Here is a 23,630-nt window from a genome sequence, read left to right on the forward strand (position 1 = left end):
ATTTTGGCCATTCTAATAGGTGTGTAGTGATATCTCACTGTTTTAATTTGCCTTTCCCTGCTGACATAGGATGTGGAGCTTCTTTTCATATGCTTATTTGCCATCTGTATATTTTCTCTGGTGAAGTACCTGTTATGGTCTTTGGCCCATTTTTTAAATTGAGTTTATTTTCTTATGTTTAGTTTTAAGAGTTCTTTGTACATTTTGGAAAACAGTCCTTTATCAGATGTGTCTTTCGCAAGTATTTTCTCCCAGCCTGTGGCTTGTCTTCTCATTCTCTTGACATTGTCTTCCACAGAGCAGAAATTTTTAATTTTAATGAAGTCCAGCTTATCAATTATTTCTTTCATGGATTGTGTCTTTGGTGTTGTATCTAAAAGGCATCACCATACTCAAGGTCATCTAGGTTTTCTCCTACGTTATCTTTAGGTCTGTGATCCATTTTGAGTTAATTGTTGTGAAGGGTGTAAGAGGTTGTTTTTTTTTTTAAGGAGAAAAAAATTTGGAATCTGGTGGGAAGGAAGTCATCTCCTTTAGGAGAGTTTTGAGAGAGAGAACTTTCAGTTGGGCAGATACTGAACTAAAGCAGCAATAAACCCAAGCCCTGACATTAACCCATAGAGTGAGGGAGAACATCTCATTTGGTTAATCAGCCAAGATGAGAAGGAAAGCTAATATGCCTGACCTGGCTGCTTCAAGACAAGCACAGATGCTCTGAAGAGCTGTCCTGAGCAAGGAAAACGCATGTGGTGAGTGGTGCCCACAGGAAGCATATGACCCAAAGACGTAGTTTGACCCTTTCTCAGAGAAATCAGAAACATTGCTTAAAGAGAGAGCTAGACATGTAATTGCAAACATTTTGATTGTAAGTTCTTAATATTTGCTTGAAAAACCCTGAACCCGTGTGATGTATTTTCTTGATATGTAGTATGTACCAGAAAATAGCTTTCTTCCGTTTACTTACAAAGGCAAGGATATACCTTGGTCGCACTGACAGCTGTGTCATATGACCAGAGCTCTTTAAGTTTTAGGGCGCTTTCTTTCCTCTTCTGTAAAGTAATGATATTGAAGGCTCCCTGAGGCAACCCCCCCGACTTAAAAATAAAATCAATGTAAAACATAAAAAAAAATAAAATTATTGTTATTTATTTATTTATTTTTTGCTGAGGAAGGTTAGCCCTGAGCTAACATCTGTGCCAGTCTTCCTCTGCTTTTTATGTATGGGTGGCCACCACACTGTGGCTGATGAGTGGTGTAGGTCTGCACCTGGGATCTGAACCCGTGAATCTGGGTTCCAAAGCAGGACGCGCTGAACTTAACCACTACGCCACAGGGCCGGCCCTATAAAATTATTTATTTGCAATTATTTTATTTTTATTTGACATAGGGCTTCTTCACTTAGATTCCAGGGACTTCAGAGAATCTTGAATCCACTGAAATTTATGGAAAAGTTTGTATATTTGTCCCCAAACCCCCAAAAGCTAAGAATCATCTGCCTCTATCTTTGATGATCCAGAGAGGAGAAAATTGAGCCTAAACAAAGAAGCAGTGGCGATAATTCTGACATTTGACCAGATGACCAGAGCTATAAAACCTTTATTCTCACGGGCATAATGTCTTTTCTCCTTCAGTCGGCTATTTTGGGACTTCTCTAGGACATGGAGTATACCTTGTAAAATCCAGCCATATCTTTTAGATCTATTCTGAGGGAAAAGGCAAATATAAAACTTGAGTGGACTCATTTCTAGGAGTCACTGAGCAATGCTTTATTTTGCTTAAGTAGAGGTCAGATTTCTAGTGACTTGTTACTAAGTCCAGAAGAAAGTGAAGAAGGTAGCTACTTTCTTATAACCAGCCCATATGCACGCATATCACACATTTTAAATAATCAACAGCACGGATTTCTCAAAGCCCCTACAAATGAACACATTGATGTGTTGGTGGTACAAGTATTCTTCCAAACCAGGCTGTTAGAGAAGGGAGGGTATATTAAGGTAGGAAAGTGGAAAGAAGAGTCAAGGGCCAGGCAATTCTGCTTTTATTTCCCTCAGGTGATCAGTGTTCACTTGGATGTCAGACAGTCCGGGGAAATAAAATCTCAAGGTCACTGTTTTGTTCACAAAAGTGTCTTCCATTTATTGCCTTGTGCATAATGACCAGGTAAAAACGGGTCTGCTTACTTCCAAATATCTGTCATTAGGCTTATTTGTATGTGTATTTTCTGTCCTTTTAAAAAATTATTATCTAATGAGACACAGACATGTCATTTCTAAGACATTTCTTGAAAGAAAATATTTCTCTGGAACATTGAAAGAACACATTGAATCAAAAAATAATTCCATAAATAAAAACGTTTACCAGCATCATCTAAGAGTGCATATTTTGTATTATTTTCCTTTCCACTTACATTTATCAGTATCACATTTTTGTGAAACTTGCTTCTTAGGATGGCTTATTATGATCCTTTAGCCTTTTTGTAACTCGGTAGAAAAATCTTTATTAGAATAGCTCACAGTATCTCGCTTGCTTACTTTTTCCATTTCTAAGCATCTCTTCACAGTGTTAAGGTAATCTAAAAAAGCTACATATTTATGGAAATAGCCTGAAGGTGACCAGACTACAAGTTGATTTGTGTGTGTGTGTGTGTGGGTGTGGGTGTTTACCCTTTCTAGTTTCGGATGGAGAGCACACAAGTCCGGAGATGGCCCTCACCATTCACTTACTTCCCACTGATCGACCGGCAGCGTTCCAGGTCACAGCTCCACTGCTTGAGGTCAGCCCAGGAGGCAGCACTTCTGTAGGTAAGTACTGGGAACCTGAAAGAAACATGACTTTGGAAATGGGACCATATTTCAGCAACAGTCCCTGTTCAAACCTCTTAATGGTTACCAAAAGGTAGTGACCTCTTCTTCCAGAAGTTTCTGGCATTGTCATCTATATCCTTCCCTCTGCCCATTTCCATGCAAATAGAAGTAGCACAGAGAGAAGGAAATAAGCCCGTCAGAGGCCAATGCTCAGTGATGGAATACAACCCAGAATTTATTTTCCAGCCTCCAAGAGTTTGATTTGTTGCCATCACTAAAATATAAAGTATCAGAGAGCAGAGGGGAGAATAGACGGGAGCAGTTTCAATGACTGCTTTTGTTTTCTATTGAGAAAGTAAAGAGTAACAGAAAGAATGACAAATAACAATAAGCTTCAGAAGTTGTGAAGAGTTACAGTTGGCCCAGTTATTTTGTATGTGATTTTACTTACCTATTAACATACTTACTCTTTAGAAGTTTATTCTTTTACCAAGAATAGCTTAAGAACAAACAGTGGATATTATGATTTTTGTTAGGTATGCTAACAGATCCTTAACCAGTTTCTACATGTGGGTATTGGCTTAAAATTAATTATCATCCAACTTATAAACCAGCCGTCTATACAAAGACAACTGTCACTTTTATCCTTCTTCATCACTTCAGTGATGGCCAGAGCAGCCATTGTTAACATAACTTGACCCTTCTGTAGATTCAGAGAAAGAAGAAGGGAAAAAACAACAAAAAGCAAAAACAGTTTCTGGGAGTATTTTCTGGAAGAAAACCTAACCTTACCAGTCAGGAGTGAACATTTTATGGTCTTCCATTCCCTCATTTGTATGAAAGGAAAAAGGTGTTCTGAAGTCAGAACTACCCACTTGTAAGTTAACTTTTGGAAGACCCTACTTGTAATTTGGGAATTGACTATGTTTAATCAGTTTTCACTCTTTTTGTGGTTGACTGGAATTAAACAATGCTTTCTTATAACCAGCGGGTTACCCACAACATGCCTTCCAGCCTGGCCTGTGGCTTTAATGTATAGAGTATACAGTCCATTTTTAATGTGTGTATCTTCTCACCATGCTTTATTCTCCTACCTGCAGGACTGCAGTTGGTAGTGAGAGATACTGAGATAGCACCTGAAGAGCTCTTCTTTGAGCTTCGGAAACCTCCACAGCATGGCATGCTGCTCAAGTACTCGGCTGAGTTCCAAGGGCCCATGGCCACAGGTAGCTGCTCACTCTGTCCTTGGCCTGCTCAGAGGATTTCTTGCTCTACAGTCAGTGTTATGTGTCTCAGACAAGAAGTAAAGCAACTTTGTGAGACAAACTATGAGGAGATACTTAGAAAGGAAAAACCTTTAGTGTTTAGTCCATTGGCTGAAATATTTGGGACTTCTTTCTCTTCGCCACCACCTGTGCCCCAAAACTATGAAGCTGTTTCCTCAAGTTGTAGGTGACATTGGTTGGTTTCTGAAATCTGGAGTAAATTCGTTGAGAACAACCTCATATGCGTAGTCAGCTGCCACTTTCCTATAGTGTGTTAGTGGAGATGAACTTGTCTTCCTTAATTTGGTATGTGAATCTTCACAATATTTTTAGCACTGCAACTCTGATAGTGTAAACTACATGTATCTTCGTCCGTAGAAAAAGGAACCACGGGGGCTGGCCCGGTGATGTAGTGGTTGTGTTCGTGAGCTCCGCTTCAGTGGCCCAGGGTTTGCGGGTTCAGGTCCTGTGCGCGGACCTACATACCGCACATCAAGCCACGCAGCATCCCATATGCAAAATAGAGGAAGATGGGCATGGATGTTGGCTCATGGCCAATCTTCCTCACCACCCCCCCCCCAAAAAAAATGGAGCACATTTTTTAAGTATTATCTATGTGGTGTAACAGTGTGGTACTGTGACCAGCTTTCCAAAATATTTATTGCGCTGTCTCTGATTATAAAAAATAATACATGTTGATGTTTAAAAAGTACAAAAAAGCACGAAGAACACCACTAAATCTAATTTTTAATAGTCAACCCTTATATAACAAAGTGAATATTAGCCCTTTCAAAGTATTCACTTTGGGGTGATATGTGCTTATTCTGACAATCTGCACCTTCTTAAACCTTTATATAATTCCTAATAGGCATGTAATAATGCATTCTTCTGAATATCCTTGCAGAGGGAAGGGGGACAAGTCTTTGACCTTGAAAGTACATTGAATTTGTAAAAATAACCAATGAGCATTTGGGAGTCACATAGGCAGATTTTTAAAAATTTACTGAACAAAAGTAAAGTCATTGGAATAGAATTCTAGCATCCTGAGGGAACTACTTTAGGAACATAACAGTCATAGCCCAGTTTCTTTAACATTATGTTTAACCTATAGTTGTGTAATTAATATATGAGATCTAAAGATGTTTGTAAAATAGTTTTTTACTTTTTTTAGGCACAATGCCGCTAGCACCAATAAATCACAGTAACACAACGCTGAAAGAGAAGGTTTAGAAGACGAATACAGAGAATGAATAATTTCTTTAGTTTCATTATATAACACCAATTATAAGAGTCAGTAATCTATCAGGAAATAGAGTTGAATATAACATCCAAGAAAACCAATCCCCTAGCTGTGCTCTGTAGAATCTTGGGGGCCCATGGCACTAAGTGGCATTTCTCGTAAAAAGTGTTCCATGACCAACCAATTTTGAGAAGCTTTAATATTGTGTATTAAAGATTCTAAAATTCTAATAAATCCTGCAGTTTAAAAAATTTTAATTTTAAACTTTGTTTAAACCCATTTTTCCCGAACTTGTATGACCTTGAAACTTTTTACACACAACACCTATCAAATCTATCATGAATCAGTACTCTAGACTTACACAATTTGAGTTTCTAACTTCGTCTGTTTTTCAATTTTTAGATATTTTTTAATTAAAAACAACCTTATACTCTCACTTAAAGAACTCTTACAGGTTCATCAAACATAATCTATTTCCTTAACTTTTTCAAAAATATTTCAGTATCAAGATTAAATTCTAGAAGGGCTACCATAAAGAATAAAGGTTTGTCTTTTATTCTCTAGAACTAAGAGTGATGAATGGATCTGATAGAGGCAGATTTTGGCTCAATATGATTAAGAACTTAAAAAAAAATTAGAGCTATCTCCAGCAGAATTAGCTATCTTGTAAAACAGTGAGCCTCCCACCTTGAGAAGTGTTGAAGGGCAGGCTAAATCACCCTTTTTCAAGGGTAATGTAAAGGGAATCCTATAATGGGTAGGTAGTTGGACTAATTAGCTTACAACTCCCAGAGTTTATGACCCTATGTGTACTTTGAAATCCTGAGAACAAAGGTGTTATATAAATGAAAAGCATTATTCCCAGAAGTAATTGGTTTGCAATTTGTTTTATTCTGGAAAGGTGACACTTTCACATATGAGGATATTGAGAAAAATGTTCTGCAGTATCTACACGATGGCTCCTATGCCCGGGAAGACAGCATGGAGATCTCAGTCACAGATGGCACCTCGGCCACAACGGTGGAAGTGAGAGTGGAGGTGTCACTGTCAGAGGACCGAGGGCCTCGGCTGGCTGCTGGTGCCTCCCTGAGCATTACTGTTGCGAGTAAAACCACAGCTGTCATCACGAGGTCACACCTTGCTTATGTTGTAAGTTCTTACATTTGTCTTCTTGTTCTCCATCACAGCCTCCAACAGGCTGACTAAAAAGCAATGGTATGGCTGAGTATTTGGAGCATCAGGTATATGACCGTGTAAAGAATTTTTTTCTTGGGGCCGGCCCAGTGGCGCAGGCGGTTAAGTGTGAGTGCTCCACTGTGGCGGCCCGGGGTTCCCTGGTTCGGATCCTGGGCGTGCAGTAACGCACTGCTTGTTAAGCCATGCTGTGGCAGTGTCCCATATAAAGTAGAGGAAGATGGGCACGGATGTTAGCCCAGGGCCAGTCTTCCTCAGCAAAAAGGAGGAGGATTGGCATCGGATGTTAGCTCAGGGCTGGTCTTCCTCACAAAAAAAAAAGAAAGAATTTTTTTCTCAACTTCTCCATAATTCTACTCTTAGGAATAGTTACACTCTATTCCAGCTGCTTCAGTGTCTCATGAGCAGACAAGTGAATGAGCAAAACTTTGACGAAAACACAATGAGTATGTATAGAGATGGGTGATTGTCAATCATAGGAAACAGTGCCAATGTCAGAAAAGCCCAAGTCCCCATATTTTAAGCTCTGTTCGTAATATTTCAAATGGGAATTTTAGGGAAAGATCATTTTAGAAGAACTTACCAGGTCAATGACTAATAGGTGATGGTATTTCATGGCCCACTTTTCTGAGAGAAACCCACTTTTTGTCAGCTTTTGTCTCAGGCCCAGCTCTAGACGGAATACGGGCACACTGCTTTGGCAGTGCCTCTCTGCCAGGTTTCCTAGGCAAGATCACTGACCCCCCCCAATCCCATACCCCAAGAGAAGCATATGGTTACAGGACCAAGGGTAGGTTCAGGAACTCCCTGGGGGGCGGGGGAGGTTTCTCATCTGGCCCTAACTTAATAAGTGATCCTGGTTAAACTCATCTTCTTTCTTTGATTTTACGTCTGGAGCTAAGGATAATGAGGATAATTAATTTTATTTTTCAGTTATGTGTGTTGTAAACAAATATAAATTCTCTATGTAAACATAATAATGAGTAGTTTTGATAAATGCCTTGAAAATAAGAATGATTATCTGAGTGGTAATCATTCTTAGTATTGAATTTTTCCTTTAATAGTCTCAAAATTCCAACCAGTGACCTGGCCTTTTTTTAAACCTTATATAGTTTTAAGTAATTCTTTTCTGGGCTGAAGAGTCTGGCTATAAAGTGTAGTCCTGAATAGTAGCCAGCATGTAAGATAAAGCATTGGCCTGGGCTTCAATTGCTTTTGCATAGATTTTCCCCTCAAATTGTCTTTTCTTAAATTATGGGAAACTGCATTTCACTCTGATTCTTCCCATGGGCCTACTATAGCTTCAGAACAGTTTTGATTTTGTTTTTTTTTAATTGACAGGTGATTTTTACCATAGGTTATGGTCTTTTGAATCTTATGAAACACATGAATTCATAAAAATGTGTGAATACAGATTTAATCAATAGATCACCAAGGCTTGAAAAATGTTTGACAGACCAAAATAGCTCTCCAGGAGCAGTTCCTGCCCATTAACTGCATATTATAAGCTGCATATCAAAATGCAAGCCCATTGGCAACTGAACATGTATTTTCAGAAATTGATTGAATATGAATTTACCCACTAGAGCAGAAAGACTCCAAAAGAACTATTCTAGCCTGCTGAAAGCATAGCATATTTTAAAGACTTAGCTAAGTTATATACTAACTTTCTCTGGGGGTTGTAGAAGAATTTTGTACTTAGTGTCATAGGGAAAATTTTTCCAAATATGCATAGTTAGTGAGTCTGCAGTGAATATCCGGAAAGGTTGGAAAAGCCATCAGAAATCCTGGTCACAAATGGAGCAGAATCTAAAGGGATAGGAGCAGGTGAGCCTGTTCTTAATTACAGTATCATTAACTACAAGAGGGTGACATCATGTCGGGAGAAACAAAAGGCAAAAATGGGGTCTGTGTGATTTCCTTCTTAATGGTGGTTTCCTATATACAGTTTGCTATGCGCTGCAAGTAAACAAGTAGGGAAGGGATGGTGTGGGTTTTGTAGTTATAATGGGTGGGTTTTAATCCACGTTCACCACTTGCTAACGTAGTAACCCTTGGCAAGTTGCTTAACTCTCTAGGGCTCAGTTTTCTCATCTGTAATATGGGGAGGATGATATAAGATTAATCTTAAAAAGCTAATAGCATTTCTCTACACCAGCCAAAAATACAATAATTCAAAATATGATACTATCTACAATAACATTACAGAACACATATCTAGGAATAAATGTAAGAAAAGATGTGTAACTTCTAAGGAAAATTGATGCTATGACTGACTATAAAGAAAATCCAAAAGAATCTCTTGACAAAGTATTAGAAATAAAAGGAAAATTTACCGAGGGGCCAGACAGAAGATCAACAAAACAATAGCATGGCTATACATAAGCAAAAAATAGCAGTAAATGTAACTAGAAGATGATACCAGTTATAATAGCATTACAAAAATCATGTCTGTTGGACTAAATCTAACAAAAACCAGGCAGTACTTCTGCAGGGAAAATTATAACACTTCATTGACACATTTTAAAAAGCACTAAATAAATGATGAGATAATGCCATATTCATGAATGGGAAGATTTAATATCAAAAAGATATCAATTCTCCCACAAATTGATCTTTCCATTCAAATGAGTTCCGATCAAAAACCCAATGGACTTCTCATGGATCTTGATAAGCTGATTCTGCAATACATAAGGAAGAACAAAGGGCCAAAATTCTGAAAAAGAATGATAGGAGGGCAGGGACTTTGTTCTATCAGATATCAGGATTTATTATAAACCTGCACTATAGAAGCAGTGTAGCACAGGAATATACTAGAAAGTCCAGAAACAGACCCACACATGGGACTGTAATATAAAACAGATATAACAAACCAGATCAGTGGAAACAGGGGGAACTAGTTAAAACATAAATCTGTGCAAAATGATTATTTATATGGAAAAAAAGAAAACTTGTACCACTACCTCACACCCTGCACAGATATTAACTATAGGCAAATGAAGCACTTGAATGTCATAAGTAAAATCTTACAATTCTTTGTAGGATATAGGTGAATTTTTTTTGATATTGGGAAAGGGAAGAATTTCTTAAACTAGAAACAAAGTACTAACTATAAAGAAAGTATTAGTAAATTAGACTATATTAAAATTAAACTTATGTTCCCCAAAACACATCATAAATACAGAAAACAGACAAGTTAGAAATTAGAAAGAGATATTTGCAACACGTATAACCAAAAATAACAAAGAAAATATAAAGAACATCTGCAGATCAAGAAGGAAAAGATAATCCAGTGGAAAAATGAACAGGAGACATTAACAGGAATTTCAGAAGAGGAACCCAGAGGGCCAATAAATATAAGAAGAGATATTCACCTTTTCAGTCTTTGGGGAAAGCAAATTAAGACTATATACCATTTTGGGGCTGGCCCCTTGGCTTAGCGGTTAAGTGCGCGTGCTCCGCTACTGGCGGCCCGGGTTCGGATCCCTGGTGTGCACCGACGCACCGCTTGTCCGGCCATGTTGAGGCGGCGTCCCACATACAGCAACTAGAAGGATGTGCAACTATGACATACAACTATCCACTGGGGCTTTGGGGAGAAAAAGGGAAAAAAAGGAGGAGGATTGGCAATAGAGGTTAGCTCAGGGCCGGTCTTCCTCAGCAGAAGGAGGATTGGAGTGGATGTTAGCTCAGGGCTGATCTTCCTCACACACACAAAAAAAGACTATATACCATCTTATACCAATTCAATTGACAGAAATTAAAAGGTCTGAAAACACCAAATGTTGAAGAGGAAATTATTCTACAGGAGGTTCTTTGCTGATGGAAGTGTAAACTAGACAACCACCTTGGGAAAGAATTTGTCATTGTCTTCTGAGGATGGAATGTTCATATACCCTAATGGTTCCATTCCTAGATTCCTATCCAGGAGAAGATTTCATATATACACCAAAGGATACACACAAGAATGTTCATAGCAATGCTCTTTGTAATAGCAAATATATTGAAGCCAGCCACGTGCCCATCAACAGGATAACAGATAACTTGTGGTATACTTATTCTATGGAATATGAAAGAACACTCAAAACAGATGGACTGTAGCTACACAAAACAATATTGATGGATCTTAGCAGTACACTATTGAGTAAAAAGAAAAATAAATCCCACAAGAGGAAAGTCTAACTGCCTTTTCATAATTTAAAAAAAAACAACTAAAAATACTTTGTAGTAATATATCAAACTATATCAAGAAAAATCCAGGGTGATGACAGGCCCAAGGCAGGATAAAGGAGGAGCACACAGGTAAATATTAATTGTCATAGTTCTAATCCTTGTGTTGAATGGTGGGTCAACAGATGTATAAATAATAAAAAGAAAATGAAAAACTGAATTAATACAAAAGTAAGAAGTTCTTTGAGTAGGAAAATTACATGACAACAATGTCCATATTCTTATGAATTTTTTACACCCACAATATCTTGGATATCCCAAAATAGTAATTTTCTTTAACTTATGATAGCATTTTCAAAAAATATATATATATAACTGATTTCACACTTTTTCAAACTGAGCAGTTATTTAAGATTTGAAACATTATGATAAATATGCCTGATGTGAAATAAGTTTTTCTTTGCCAAATTTGCCAATGTGGAATTTCAAAGCTATTCATTTTAATCAAGAGCCAAGTTTTCTGTCCTTGTAGTTTATTACCATCTCAGAAGACAATACCTTAGAACTCTCAGCTGTCTTTTTAAAATTCTCTCTCAGAGGGTACTCATAGTAATATTAGGAAGTAGTCTTTTGAAAGCCTGCATATTGTATTTGATAACTCATGTGAAAAAACAGAGAAACTTTTAAATTATAAATTTAGGGGAAATTTCTGAAGTTTTGCAGCTTTGATGAATTTGAGTTTACTTCCTTGCTAGTGTCAAGTGATGTGAGGAAATAAGGAAAATTCTGTGATCTTGCATTGAGGCTCTGAACTACCAACTTGAAAGGCCCCTGGGGATAGAATTGAGAACTGACTAAAACCTGCTGGCCCAGATCACCAGGTATCCCCTCACATTCCTGATCCTGTACCTCAAGTAACTGTACAACAGAGCCATGAAAATTTGCATCTGAAAGTACACTTGGCCATGCGATATTTATTTTCATTGTTGCTGTGGTAAAGTGTAAAGGACCCCCGTGTTCACAGCCAACTGCTCTAAAAGATGAATGACTCAGGGAAACTTGCCAAAAAGATGTTACCTACCTCCTAGATATTTCCAAAAATATCCTTGAAGAAAGAGGAAATTGTTCATTAAGACATTCAATTATCATCCACTCGGAAACATAGAAAGCCAATTTTATTTCTCAATAAACGATGCGGAAGGAAAGGAAAATGGTTATTGTTAAGACTGGGCATCTTGGGGGTTGAGCATCCATAGGTTCACTCCTGATGTAATGAAATCTGTAAGATTCGCTAAATTCTTCTGTTAAACTAAAATTTTATCAGGGGCCAGCCCCGTGGCATAGTGGTTAAGTTCGGCATGCTCCACTTTGGCGGGCCAGGTTTGTGGGTTCAGATCCTGGGCATGGACCTACACCACTTGTCAGCCATGCTGTGGCAGCGACCCACATATAAAAAAATAGAGGAAGATTGGCACAGATCTTAGATTAGGGCTAATCTTCCTCAAGCAAAAAAGGAGGAGCATTGGCAGCAGATGTTTAGCTCAGGGCGAATCTTCCTCAGCAAAAAAAAAGAAAAGAAAAGAAAAGAAAAATTTTCAGTTGAATATTACTTAAAGTGAGCCATTGGTTAAGCCAAATAATTTCCATTCTTTCTGTTTCACAGAATTTTCTTTATCATTGTGGTATATAAGGGAATTTTACCTGTTTCTAAAAAGCAAACCATCCTTAGAAACTCCAGAAGAAGCCTACAATTGTGTGTATAGAAAGATGACTTATATCTCTGACCATGTTTTGTTCTTCACTGGATGCTTGTAATAAAAACAAAACCTTGTGCCCTGGAGTAACGATAGGACATCTCTTTGTTTTATGCCCCGTACTTTTTTTTTTTTTTCGTGAGGAAGATCAGCCCTGAGCTAACTCCATGCTAATCCTCCTCCTTTTGCTGAGGAAGACCGGCTCTGAGCTAACATCTATTGCCAATCTTCCTCCTTTTTTTTTTTTGCCCCCCAAAGCCCCGGTAGATAGTTGTGTGTCATAGTTGGACATCCTTCTAGTTGCTGTATGTGGGGCGCGGCCTCAGCATGGCCAGAGAAGCGGTGCATTGGTGCGGGCCTGGGATCCAAACTGGGGCCGCCAGTAGCGGAGCGTGCGCACTTAACCGCTAAGCCACGGGGCCGGCCCTTTATGCCGCACTTAAAGTGCGTTTCCCACTCTTATCTTGAGCCACTCTTGAAAGAAGACATTATCAAAGAAGCTTTTGAGGAGGAATAAATACTGGGATTTTCATGCAGTTTGAAATGGTATTGCTTTATCACAGAGGGAAAGAGACTTTTCCAATTAGCAGAGAAGGAAGCACCCATGATCTTTAACTACTGGAAGTATTTTTTCCTGCAAATGTGTATTCATGCCTTGCCTCGTATTTGCCTGATTAGGATGATTCTTCCCCCGACCCAGAGATCTGGATTCAGTTAAGTTCTCTGCCCATGTATGGTGCTCTCTTAAAAACCTCAGGACCTGAGGTGGAAGAACTCTCAGAGGTTTCCAATTTCACGATGGAAGACATCAACAACAAGAAAATTAGGTATATAACCACTTTGTATGACTTGACAGAATTTTTTTTAAAGTGTATTAAAATATTTAAGCAACTAACCAGTAGCTCCCTTGAAAGATTATACTGCTTCTGGCCCCACTTTTAAACAAAGATGCAGTGATCTTACCTGGCTTGTCAGGTATACTTGGCTTGTGTAGCTCATTTATTTGATTCTTCTCTTGGCCTCTATAGGTACTCGGCTGTGTTTGAGACCAGTGGTCCTCTGGTTACTGATAGCTTCCATTTCTCTGTCTCTGATATGGACCACAACCGTCTGCACAATCAGATATTTACCATCAAGATCACTCCTGTCGAGAATCCTCCTCCAGTCTTAGCTTTTGCTGACCTTATCACGGTAAACAGTTCTCAGATCAATAAACAGGGAGTGCTATAGACAGCTGGAGATCTGTGACGATGTAAATACGGGATTTCTACCTAAATTGGTTGCCAAGTTCTTCCCCAAAGTGTCTAGGCAATAGTATCAAAATATGCATGGTTTTCAATCATGAGTTTTTCAAAAAGTATGAAAATAATTATATGCTGAAGAGCAAATCATTATATCCACATTATTACCTTAGTCAACAAATATTTATGTGCTAGACATAAATGATAAATGTGTATTGTATTTTTTATACTATGCTAGATGTGTATAGTAGTGGGTCTAAAATTGGAAATGGAATATATCTTTGAAGAGTTTACAATCTGTTTACAACAACTCTAACACGGGGATATGGAGAGTGTCTCCAAGTCACTCCTCAGATCAAGTCAATACTTACCACTGTAAACAATATTGACAGTTCCTTGGGGTGGGGGGTAGGGACTATGTAATGTATCCTGATCATGAAGTTACCCAGACCTGAGTTCAAGTGCCGGTTATGTTACCTACTAGTTGAGTGATCTTCGACCAATTATGTAATCTTAGCCTTGCTTTCCTCATCTTTAAAATATTGCTATTCCTGTTACATAGAGGATTGCTCTGATGATTAATAAAATAGCATTTAAAACCCCAGCACGATACCGGCACATGGTAGGGATTCCATAAGGGTTAATTCACTTTCCTCGTCCTGCTCGATATACACACCATAGTGCCAAAAACTCAGGAGTTTTCTGGTTTTGTTGAGCAACTGAAAATTCATGCAACTGAGTTGTTTCTAAATGTTCTGATATTCCACCCATTTTCCCATTTCCACACCTTGGGGAAGCCACTTAGACCTTCCCCATTCCCAGAGTCAGGATGACCTTCCACTGCGTAACTTGTAGATCTTCCTACATTTAGCCAAGAGTTGCTCTGAGTGAGACGGCTTGGCCATATCCAAAAAAACACCACGCTCAGGTGGCAGAGTTAGCGTGTAAAATACAGCCCCAAAGGAAAAAGTTAGTTCAAGCAACTACTTTTACATATACTGATGTATTTTCCTCCTTGACATTAAGATAAACACTAGCTTTCAGGTATTGTGAGCCCTTTCTTCCTGCACACCTATAAACATAGAATAAACAGGACTTTCATTTGGGTGGGAACACCTAAAGGACAGCGCTGCCCTCAGTGTCTGAGGGAGGACTGGATGGATCATTCTCTAGCTGCAGGCTTTTGAATGTTGATATGGAAGGAAGGCAGCCATCCTGTCATACAACTGTGCCGAGGTGGGTGATTAGAATGGGCCAGCGCTGCTTTATAACCAGATCCATCATTGAAGGCAGCACAACTTTGAAGGGAGACACGGAAGTCATCATGTCTGAGTGTAGCTTTGAGAGGTGCTGAAAGACTGCCTGGCTTCAGCCACATGCACATTCCTCATCTCCTCTGTAGAGGATCTGCCTCCTCAGAGAAGTGGAATTGGTGCTGGAAGGTCACCCCAGGCAGCACTTTTCAATTCAGTTCTTTTTATTGCAGTTTTGTGCAACCGCCCAAGGACTCTCTACCATCTTTTCTTTCTTAGGTTGACGAGGGGGGGAGAGCCCCACTCTCATTTCACCATTTCTTTGCTGCTGATGATCATGACAACCTCCAGGGAGATGCTGTCATTAAACTAAGTGCTCTGCCCAAATACGGCTGCATTGAGAACACAGGAACAGGTACCAACAGTAGCTTTGCTGTAGAATTATTCTGGACCTGGAAAGAAGGGAGAGTGGAGGGGGGTAACTGCCTTCAATTAAACCTGGGGATGGATAACTAGAGAGGAATGGAACCATTCCGAAGAAATGGAAGGAAGGAAGGTTCCATTCACTCAACAAAAATTTCCTGAGCATTTTCTGTGTGCCAGACACTTTTTTAAGCACTCGGGATATAGCAGTAAACAAAGCAGACAGAAACCCTTATCTTCATGGCACCTTAGATCCTGTTGGGGGAGACAGACAAGAAACCTAATAAATGAGAAAATTGTGTAAGATGTTAGGAGGTAAAACAGTGCTATGGAAAAAAATAGAGCAGCGTAAGAGGATTTGGAGTGCCGGCAATGGGGGTGGATGGGCTTGTGGACTGCATTCGGAATTGAGTTTCAAGGAAATAAAATGACCGTCCTTTTATTGTGAGGTAGCTATAGTTTAGCCAAACCATAGCTTATGTCTCAGCTCCTTTTAAGGATATGACATCAATTGAAATGTGTGGTTGTGTATCTGTGACCCTGTCCTCACTATCCCTCCCCCATCCACCATCTGCCGTGGACCCACTGCCCTTGATGATTATAACAGAGAAGGAGAGACGAGAAGGCGTGCACCAGGCACAGGCCCCCTGAGACCACAGTGACTGGCAGTTGAGACAGCTCCTGGCAGGTTACTGTGCTGCTGCCTCTGCAATGAGATGCCTGAGTGCCAGCACTTGGCTCTAATTGGCGTGCAGCTAGCAGCTCCAGCAGAGAGGCCGTTGACTGAAGGTGTCTGTGGCCAGCGTGGTGCCTGGGAGTTGAGCCTGGTTACCGGAAACTCATTTAGCAGTGCTCATGTTTTCCTATAGAAAACCTTGGGTCTTTTCCCCATCTTACCTTTCAGGGTGTGCACTTAGATTTGTTTTTTGCTGAGTTAGATTTATTTCCACAAATGTTTGGGCTGGATACAATGGATGTAAAGATAAATAAGACACAGCCTCTATCCGAGTGGGAGACAGTTGTGAAACTGATAGGTTATAATAAATGAAATGCTAGGGCAGGGAAAGGAGCAAAGTGCTGAGAGAATACGTAGGACAAAACACTTACTTTTTCCTGGGAAGTTAGGAAAGTCTGAGGAAGTGACATTTGAATTGGAACTTGAAGAGTTAGTGGGAGTTCCTGTGGGCAGAGGGAAAATGGCATTTCTCATAGAGGGAAGAGCATGAGCCAAGGTCGGAAATCATGAAAGGATGGTTGCCCTGGCCTTCTCTTCTCTCCAGGTGGTTTCTTATTAAGCCCTCCTAACACGGTTTTACGTCAACCTGGAATGCATGCAGAGGAGTATTTCACTGGTCCAGAAGTCAAATTTCTGGCAAGCCTCAGCCTCTCTAAGGAGTGGCTCTCAAGCTCTAATGTGCATATAAGACTCACCTGGAGGGCATGTGAAGACACAGTTTCCTGGGCAGAAACTCCAGAATTCCTCTTGGAGGAGGTTGGTGTGGTTGATTTCTCACCGGCTCACAGGCGATGTTATTGCTGCTGGTCCAAGGACCACACTTGGAGAACCGCTGCTCTACATTAGTACTAACCTGGAAGTAAGGAAAAGACATTCAAAGGAGCAAATAACTGTTCCAAGGCACATCATTTTAGGACCCCACCCTTTGCTCCTGGGGTGTTTAGAACTGAGTCTGTTTTATTTACATGAGAGTAGCTACCTAGATTCAGAATCCAGCTGATCAGAAGAACGTCTTTTTACAAACTCATTAGAAGAAGCAGCTTTAACTTCTCACTAGCAAGATGGGAAGAACCAGAATAATTATATTATTAGGACTAAAATCTAACAATGTGGAATCTACATTCATTTAGTGCCAGCACAAACAGGACAGGACCCACCTGGATCACCTCTAGAGCATCACTGTGTTCCAGCACAATGGAGTAATCGATGTTCATAATGATAGCCTACATGCATCCAGAACTATTTAATTTGCACATAGTATATTCTGTGTAAGAAGGCAAGGAAGCACATTAATAAGAATGATTTGCGTGAAAAAACAGGAGGTGCAGTTTTAAAAATTGGAAAGATTTGGTGCATAAAGCCTCAGTGACAGATTCACTTGTTGAATAGCTTGTTTTCCTGTGACAGAAAATAAGGCATTATTCTATTTGAGTATATTTTTAGACATCATTTACTTAGGCTATTTTTGACCCAAATAAAAAAGCCACATTTCTCATATTTATAGTGATCAATGGAAAGAGAAAATAAAAATTTGAAGGAAGCTTAGCAGTTCCTTCTGGAAACCCTCAGCTGTGTGTTCTGGGGGTTATTGGGTCACTGGTCACTTAGACCCCTCTATGCTTCTGGTGTCAAGAAGAATAAAATATGAGGGTAAAATTTAAGAAAATGTCATTGAATAAAAAATATTTGTCTTGAGTTCTTATTTCAAACAAATTATAAATAAAATTTTTTCATTCCTAATCTTTCTGTTGGGAGTTCAACAAAAAAATGACACTGTCTACAATTCAGGAAGTCAATGGCCCTTTAATTTACCGTCTGATCTTTACAAAGGGCCATGGAAGAGAAAAAGAGGAAGCCTTGTTGCTTTCAGATCTTCTGTCTGCACTTTTCTTTGTTTATATATATCCGGGGAAGGTTTGAAGACACAGGGGTTTCTTTTTTCTCCTTTCTTTAGAAGAAAATTGTGGTAACAATTTAAAATCAATCAATTAGAGAGACTCAGACTGGAACCAAGTAAGAGACAAGTCATCCATCACTTAGACATTGCTCACTCTGCCCCTTGGCCTTTTCCCGTGTTTGGGGTTGGGAGTAGAAGAAGAGTTAACCGGAGCCAGCACTTTCTGTGGAGCTCTGGATGTACTTGAGCATCTCAGTACCTGAATGGCACAGGAGCTCTGGGTGGTCCCTGAGCATCTCAGTAGCCCTGGTGTACCATCCCAAGGGCTGAGCTCTGACTTATGCAGAGGTTTCCTTAAGGAACTGAGAAGTCGCATGAAAATATGCTTAAGAGGATGTTTCTTAGATAAAAAGTTATACAGTTAACATTTTCCTATGCAGATAAAGAGCATTCCTCTTGCAGGATGTGCCAGGTAGGGTGGTTTTGAAATTGGCTGAAGCTTAAGGTAGAACCTCTGCTATTGTGTCTTTACTTGCCCCGGGTCTTATATTATCAAAGATATCTAACAAAACAGCCACTGATTCTATGCTATATAAAATAATAGCATTGTGAGAGCTTTTGTGCATATTACCTTGTTAGATTCCTCATGGAAAGAGCAGGGCAGGTATATCCATTTAAAGATGAGAAATAGTCAGTGGGGAAACTGGGATCCAACTCCATGTCTTTTAATTCCTGGTCTGCGTTTTTCCATGCTCCTACCTTTACCCTGAAGCATATTTTCATCTTTTGTTTATAATGCTGTCGTGTTTTCTAGGTCAGCCTAGTAAGGAGGAATTGATGGATCAAGGTAAAAGTTCTCTCTTGATGTTGATGCAGGTGACCGTTTTGGCCCTGGAATGACCAGTGACCTAGAGGCGTCATTCCCTATTCAAGATGTCCTGGAAAATTACATTTACTACTTTCAGAGTGTTCATGAAAGTGTTGAGCCAACCCATGATATTTTTAGTTTCTATGTAAGCAATGGAAACAGTCGTTCAGAAATCCACAGCATCAACATCACCATTGAGGTAAAGACTTTGGAAGTTGGAAAAGTTGGGCCTTTGACCACAATATGCCACCATTAGATAGCTTTATATGACCTCAAAAGCAAACAAGATGGGAGTTGACTTTCCATTTTAGAGGTCAATTTAAAAATATAACCCTGACCTTTAGGGAACTTATAGAATTAAGGCTGGCATTTGGGGATGGTCTGACTTGAAAATGTGAATTTCCATTTCAGGGTAAAATCTATTTGTTCTGTGTGAAAACAGTTTGTGAGGGTCAGACAGAGAAACCTTGCCAGTCTCATATTTAGATGAAAACTAACATATGCCTATTCTTCCCTGAAATTATTGTGTGTGGTTCTGTGTGCATACTTGCCTTTTCTTATATTTTTAATGCATTTATTCATTCAATTATAACACTAAGTAAATGTGTTCCTTGATGCTATATTTATTCTCATTTGAGCAACTACCTAGGCTTGCTCTACCACCCCACGGAGAGAGGGAGATAAAAGATAAAACTCAAAATGGAATACCCTCTGCCTTGGGAAGATAAAATATGCAGTACCCTCAGCACCCTTAAGGGACAGTGGTGGAGGGAAGCTGGCACAGGGGCAGGAGACAGCTTTGAAAACCAATGCTTGATGGTGTCCTTTTATAGGTACCATGATATGCATAGGGTTTTCTAAAACAGTTCAAATTTCAAATACTGTGCCCCTTTATCCCCAGAATATACTTGTGCTTGTCTACCACATGTCCATATTTTTGGTCTGGGAGATATGATCATTGAACCTATGGAAGACGTCGGAAAAGATTTCTGTAGAATGTCCATCAGACTCTCTTCAAAGGGACATTGTGTTTGTGTGACTTGCTCTCCTTCAAACTAATCATGTTTATGGGGAATTAAAGACGGTGTCACATTAAATGCTATTTTGATAGTGAAAGTTGTGACAATGTTACTTTCTCTGAATAATGTACATTTTCTTTCTCTTAAACCAATATCGCTGTGAGAGCTAATATTTTGTGCTTTAATCAGAGGAAGAACGATGAGCCTCCCAAGATGACCTTGCAGCCCCTCAGAGTGCAGCTCAGCTCAGGAGTGGTGATAAGCAATGCTTCTTTGAGCCTGAGAGACCTGGACACTCCAGATAATGAGCTGATTTTTGTACTGACAAAAAAGCCTGACCACGGTAGGACACAACTGCTATGGAAAGCTTCCTCATTGAGGTGCCGGATGGCTTATTTGAATAAACACATCGATTTCAGTTGATTATGCCTCTGCTTCGCCTGTATATAGTCCATTCTTTGCATCAAAGTATAATCAGATTCTCAGCTAGCTAATATTCTTTGAGGTCACAGTAGACACCAGTTGCTCTAAAAGCCTGAATCCTAGGTAATTGGTGTCTCTGAAATTCAATTTCAGCTGTTTTCTTGCTTTCTTATGTAACCTCAGGCAAAATAGGTTTCAGAATCTGGACATCCTCTTCTCAGGAGTAGGCATCGTTGCTTGATAACCCTGGGCCATCTCATGCAAAGAACAACGTTACAGCCTTGTTATTAATTGCAAAAGGTGTTCACTTCAGCTTAGAGGCATGCTAGACATCTTTATGAGCTTGCTCCTTTTGCAAAGAAAGCACTTTTCCTGATTGAACCAGACATAAAAACCACCATGGGAATCTTCTGCCTACTTCTTTTCTAAGTGTCATCCCTCTGGTATTAGCTAAATCTCTGGGAACTTTCATCTCCCAAGTGGCGTCTTGTCCATTGTAATGCCCATTGCTCTTCTAAAGATAAAGTTGCTGCTGTTGATGGAGGGTTAATAGAAGAGGCTTTTGATCATTGCGTTTTAGCTTGCCTTCATTCACTTTCAGTTTCTTTAATGAAGCACTGTAACTGTCCCGTTGCGATACACATGACCCTTGAAAACAGAAAAATATGCCTCAATCCAAAGATGCTTAGTGTCTTTCTAAATTTAAAAGCAATTTAAAACTTATTCCCATCTCCCATCCCAGATTCCCTAGGAGGAAGGCAGCAAATGAAGAGTGCTATTTTCACTTTGCAGAAGGGAAAAATAAGGTTTAGATAATGAAGTGAGTGTGAATTCATGAAGGGAGATTTGATTTCTAAGCTGCTATAATACCACATCCATCTGTTTCTCCTTAAGAGATTTTTAACTAGGACAAGTGGGACTTTATCGTCTTTATTTGTAGATGAGGCCCCAGGGCAGCCCCCTGTGTTTATGTGTAAAATAAGCTGTTGGACATTTATGTGTGTGTGTCACCAAGAGCCTCTGAGGCGCTTGGTATTCTACCCAGGCTCATACTAGATGACAAAATCAGACAATGTTTTGGTGCCATATATATTCTACCATTGTTTCTTTGTTTTTCTTTGCTTCCTTCCTCAGGCCATCTACTCCAGAGGCAAACTGCTTCTGAGCCTCTGAAGAATGGAAGGGTTTTAGCCCAGGGCTCCTCCTTCACCTACCAAGATGTCCTGGCTGGGTTGGTCGGGTACATGCCTGGTGGTCCTGGTGTGGCGGTGGATGAGTTCCGGTTCTCCCTCACTGATGGCTTCCACACAGTCACAGGGAGGATGGAGATATACATAGAGCTGCCTACAGGTGACGCCCCCCACATGGCTATAAACCGAGGCCTACAGCTCTCAGCAGGTACCACGGGAATGGAAGAGAGTAGCTATGGTTCTTCTGTCCTTATTTCTTCTTTGTCGGTGTGCAGTACTTCTTTCCACATTGGCTCTGTGGGAGGGTCTTAAACTAGATGTTCAGAACCCTAGGAGACTGGAGCTGAGGAGAAATGTTGTTTTAGGGACACTAAGAGTTGTGAGTAACAACGTGAATCTCTGAAATTCTTTGGGCCAGAAGCCTCTGTCTGTGAATTTGAGAAAAGATTGAGAAGAGTTTATAGTATTTCCAGGGTCCTCAAAAATCTTAATTTATCCAACTACTTATAGGCCCAGGTTTCTTAGAGCATTGCCACTGCCCAACCAACCCCTCAGAAACAAAGAACAAAAGAAATCTAGCAGGATTTTCAAGATGCTTATTTTTTTAAAAAGGCATGGAAGGCCTTTGAGAAGCCCTTATGCACTAAAAGAGATTACACACAAAAAGAGATAATTGAGAATCATTAGATATGGTATTCTAGGGTCTGGGACTCACAGTTTTGCCCATGTGTAAGCAACTGAAGGACCTGTGACAAGTGTCAGTCTTGGAGTCAGTTTGCAGTAGGGAGTTACTTAATTAGGCCCTTTTGCCCAAAAAGCATCTACATCCCACTGGGGTTCTTTTTGTCTATTTTTAGTATCACATGTATTTTGTAGTGAAAAAAATATGGTATAATAGTATTTGAAAATTTGGAAATTCACAAAAGTCCCAAGTGTTAGGTCTGTGATTTAACTTTACCCTATTTATAAGCTAATAAGTCAGCCTGTTACTGTTTCATGGATGCTGATAGAAGACACGAGATTCCTCGGTCAGAGACAAAGTACTCTGTTACTCACAGCACAGCATGCAGCATTGCCATCAGCAAGTTTGCATTGGTTCCCTCTGCCCTCCAAGTCTCATGGGGGTGATGAGAAGGCCCAGATGGATGCCTTCACATGTGGTGGGATGCATTACAGAAGAAGAACACTGAGCTTGGGGAACACTGCATGTTATAGTAAGCAATAAGCAAGCCTGGTGTTTGTCCCAGAGGAAGAGATCACCTCATCCCTCAAGGTTGCTCACTGAGAATGGCCTGGGGAAGGAGTAGTCAGGGGGCCTTGCATTGTTGGCATTACCCAGCAAGAACATGCAGGGATACTTAGGTGCCATGGTGGATTACCACTCCAAACACCAAGATGTATTACACATGAATGGCTAAGATCTGCTTTACCAGAATTTACTGTTTTTAGTATGAGAAAATGGCTGGATAGGAAAGCAAAGGACAAGGCCCTGAGAAGAGATGTTGCTAGTAGCCAGTGCCTTGCCTCCATCCCAACACCTGTGCAGCCTTACAGGGCCCAGCACTCAGGTCTCCCTGCTCTGTAACCCTCACCATATCCTCTGTTTTGAGGAACACTGATTTTGACTACTCGGTCTAAGATGGCAACCAGATACATTTGTGAGTTTATGTGAAGCTGTTTTTTATGATTTGGTGATACTCAAGGCAGTAAATAAATTAGATCCAAGCAGGTTTCATCATAGATCTAGGAGTTATTGACATCACAGAACTAGGAGGTATTACATAGGTCTAGGTACTAACCATAGGTCATGAGAGTCCAGCGAGCATAGGGAGAGAGTGAAAGTGGATCAGAAGAGGAAAAGGGCTTAGATCAAAACCCAAGGGATGATTAGCAAATTAGGAAGTTGGGACTGTTTCATTTATTTTTATTTTTTTGCGAGGAAAATCAGCCCTGAGCTAACATCCATACCAATCCTCCTGTTTTTGCTGAGGAATACTGGCTCTGGGCTAACATCTGTGCCCATCTTCCTCCACTTTATATGGACGGCGCCACAGCATGGCCTGACAAGTGGAGCATCGGTGCACACCCGGGATCCAAACCCCTGGCCGCTAGCAGCAGAGTGCGAGCACTTAACCGCTATGCCACGGGCCGGC

At 40.1% G+C, this 23,630-nt stretch overlaps 1 protein-coding gene across 8 annotated transcripts in view; it reads left to right on the plus strand.

Moving 5' to 3' along the window:
• FRAS1 (Fraser extracellular matrix complex subunit 1) overlaps window positions 1-23,630 on the plus strand; it is a 420,704-nt gene that overhangs the window by 317,490 nt on the left and 79,584 nt on the right. For 7 of the 8 annotated variants that reach the window (XM_058547329.1, XM_058547330.1, XM_058547334.1 and 4 more), the window contains 9 exons: window positions 2,673-2,801; window positions 3,905-4,030; window positions 6,211-6,458; window positions 13,106-13,254; window positions 13,456-13,618; window positions 15,201-15,336; window positions 18,854-19,044; window positions 20,054-20,207; window positions 21,422-21,685. In XM_058547329.1, coding sequence (XP_058403312.1) covers window positions 2,673-2,801; window positions 3,905-4,030; window positions 6,211-6,458; window positions 13,106-13,254; window positions 13,456-13,618; window positions 15,201-15,336; window positions 18,854-19,044; window positions 20,054-20,207; window positions 21,422-21,685 — 1,560 coding nt within the window. The remainder of the gene's footprint in view (window positions 1-2,672; window positions 2,802-3,904; window positions 4,031-6,210; window positions 6,459-13,105; window positions 13,255-13,455; window positions 13,619-15,200; window positions 15,337-18,853; window positions 19,045-20,053; window positions 20,208-21,421; window positions 21,686-23,630) is intronic. The other variant, XM_058547331.1, reaches the window with a different exon arrangement.

The sequence above is a fragment of the Diceros bicornis genome, chromosome 8 (assembly GCF_020826845.1).
Source record: "Diceros bicornis minor isolate mBicDic1 chromosome 8, mDicBic1.mat.cur, whole genome shotgun sequence".
NCBI classification, from domain to species: Eukaryota; Metazoa; Chordata; class Mammalia; order Perissodactyla; family Rhinocerotidae; genus Diceros; species Diceros bicornis.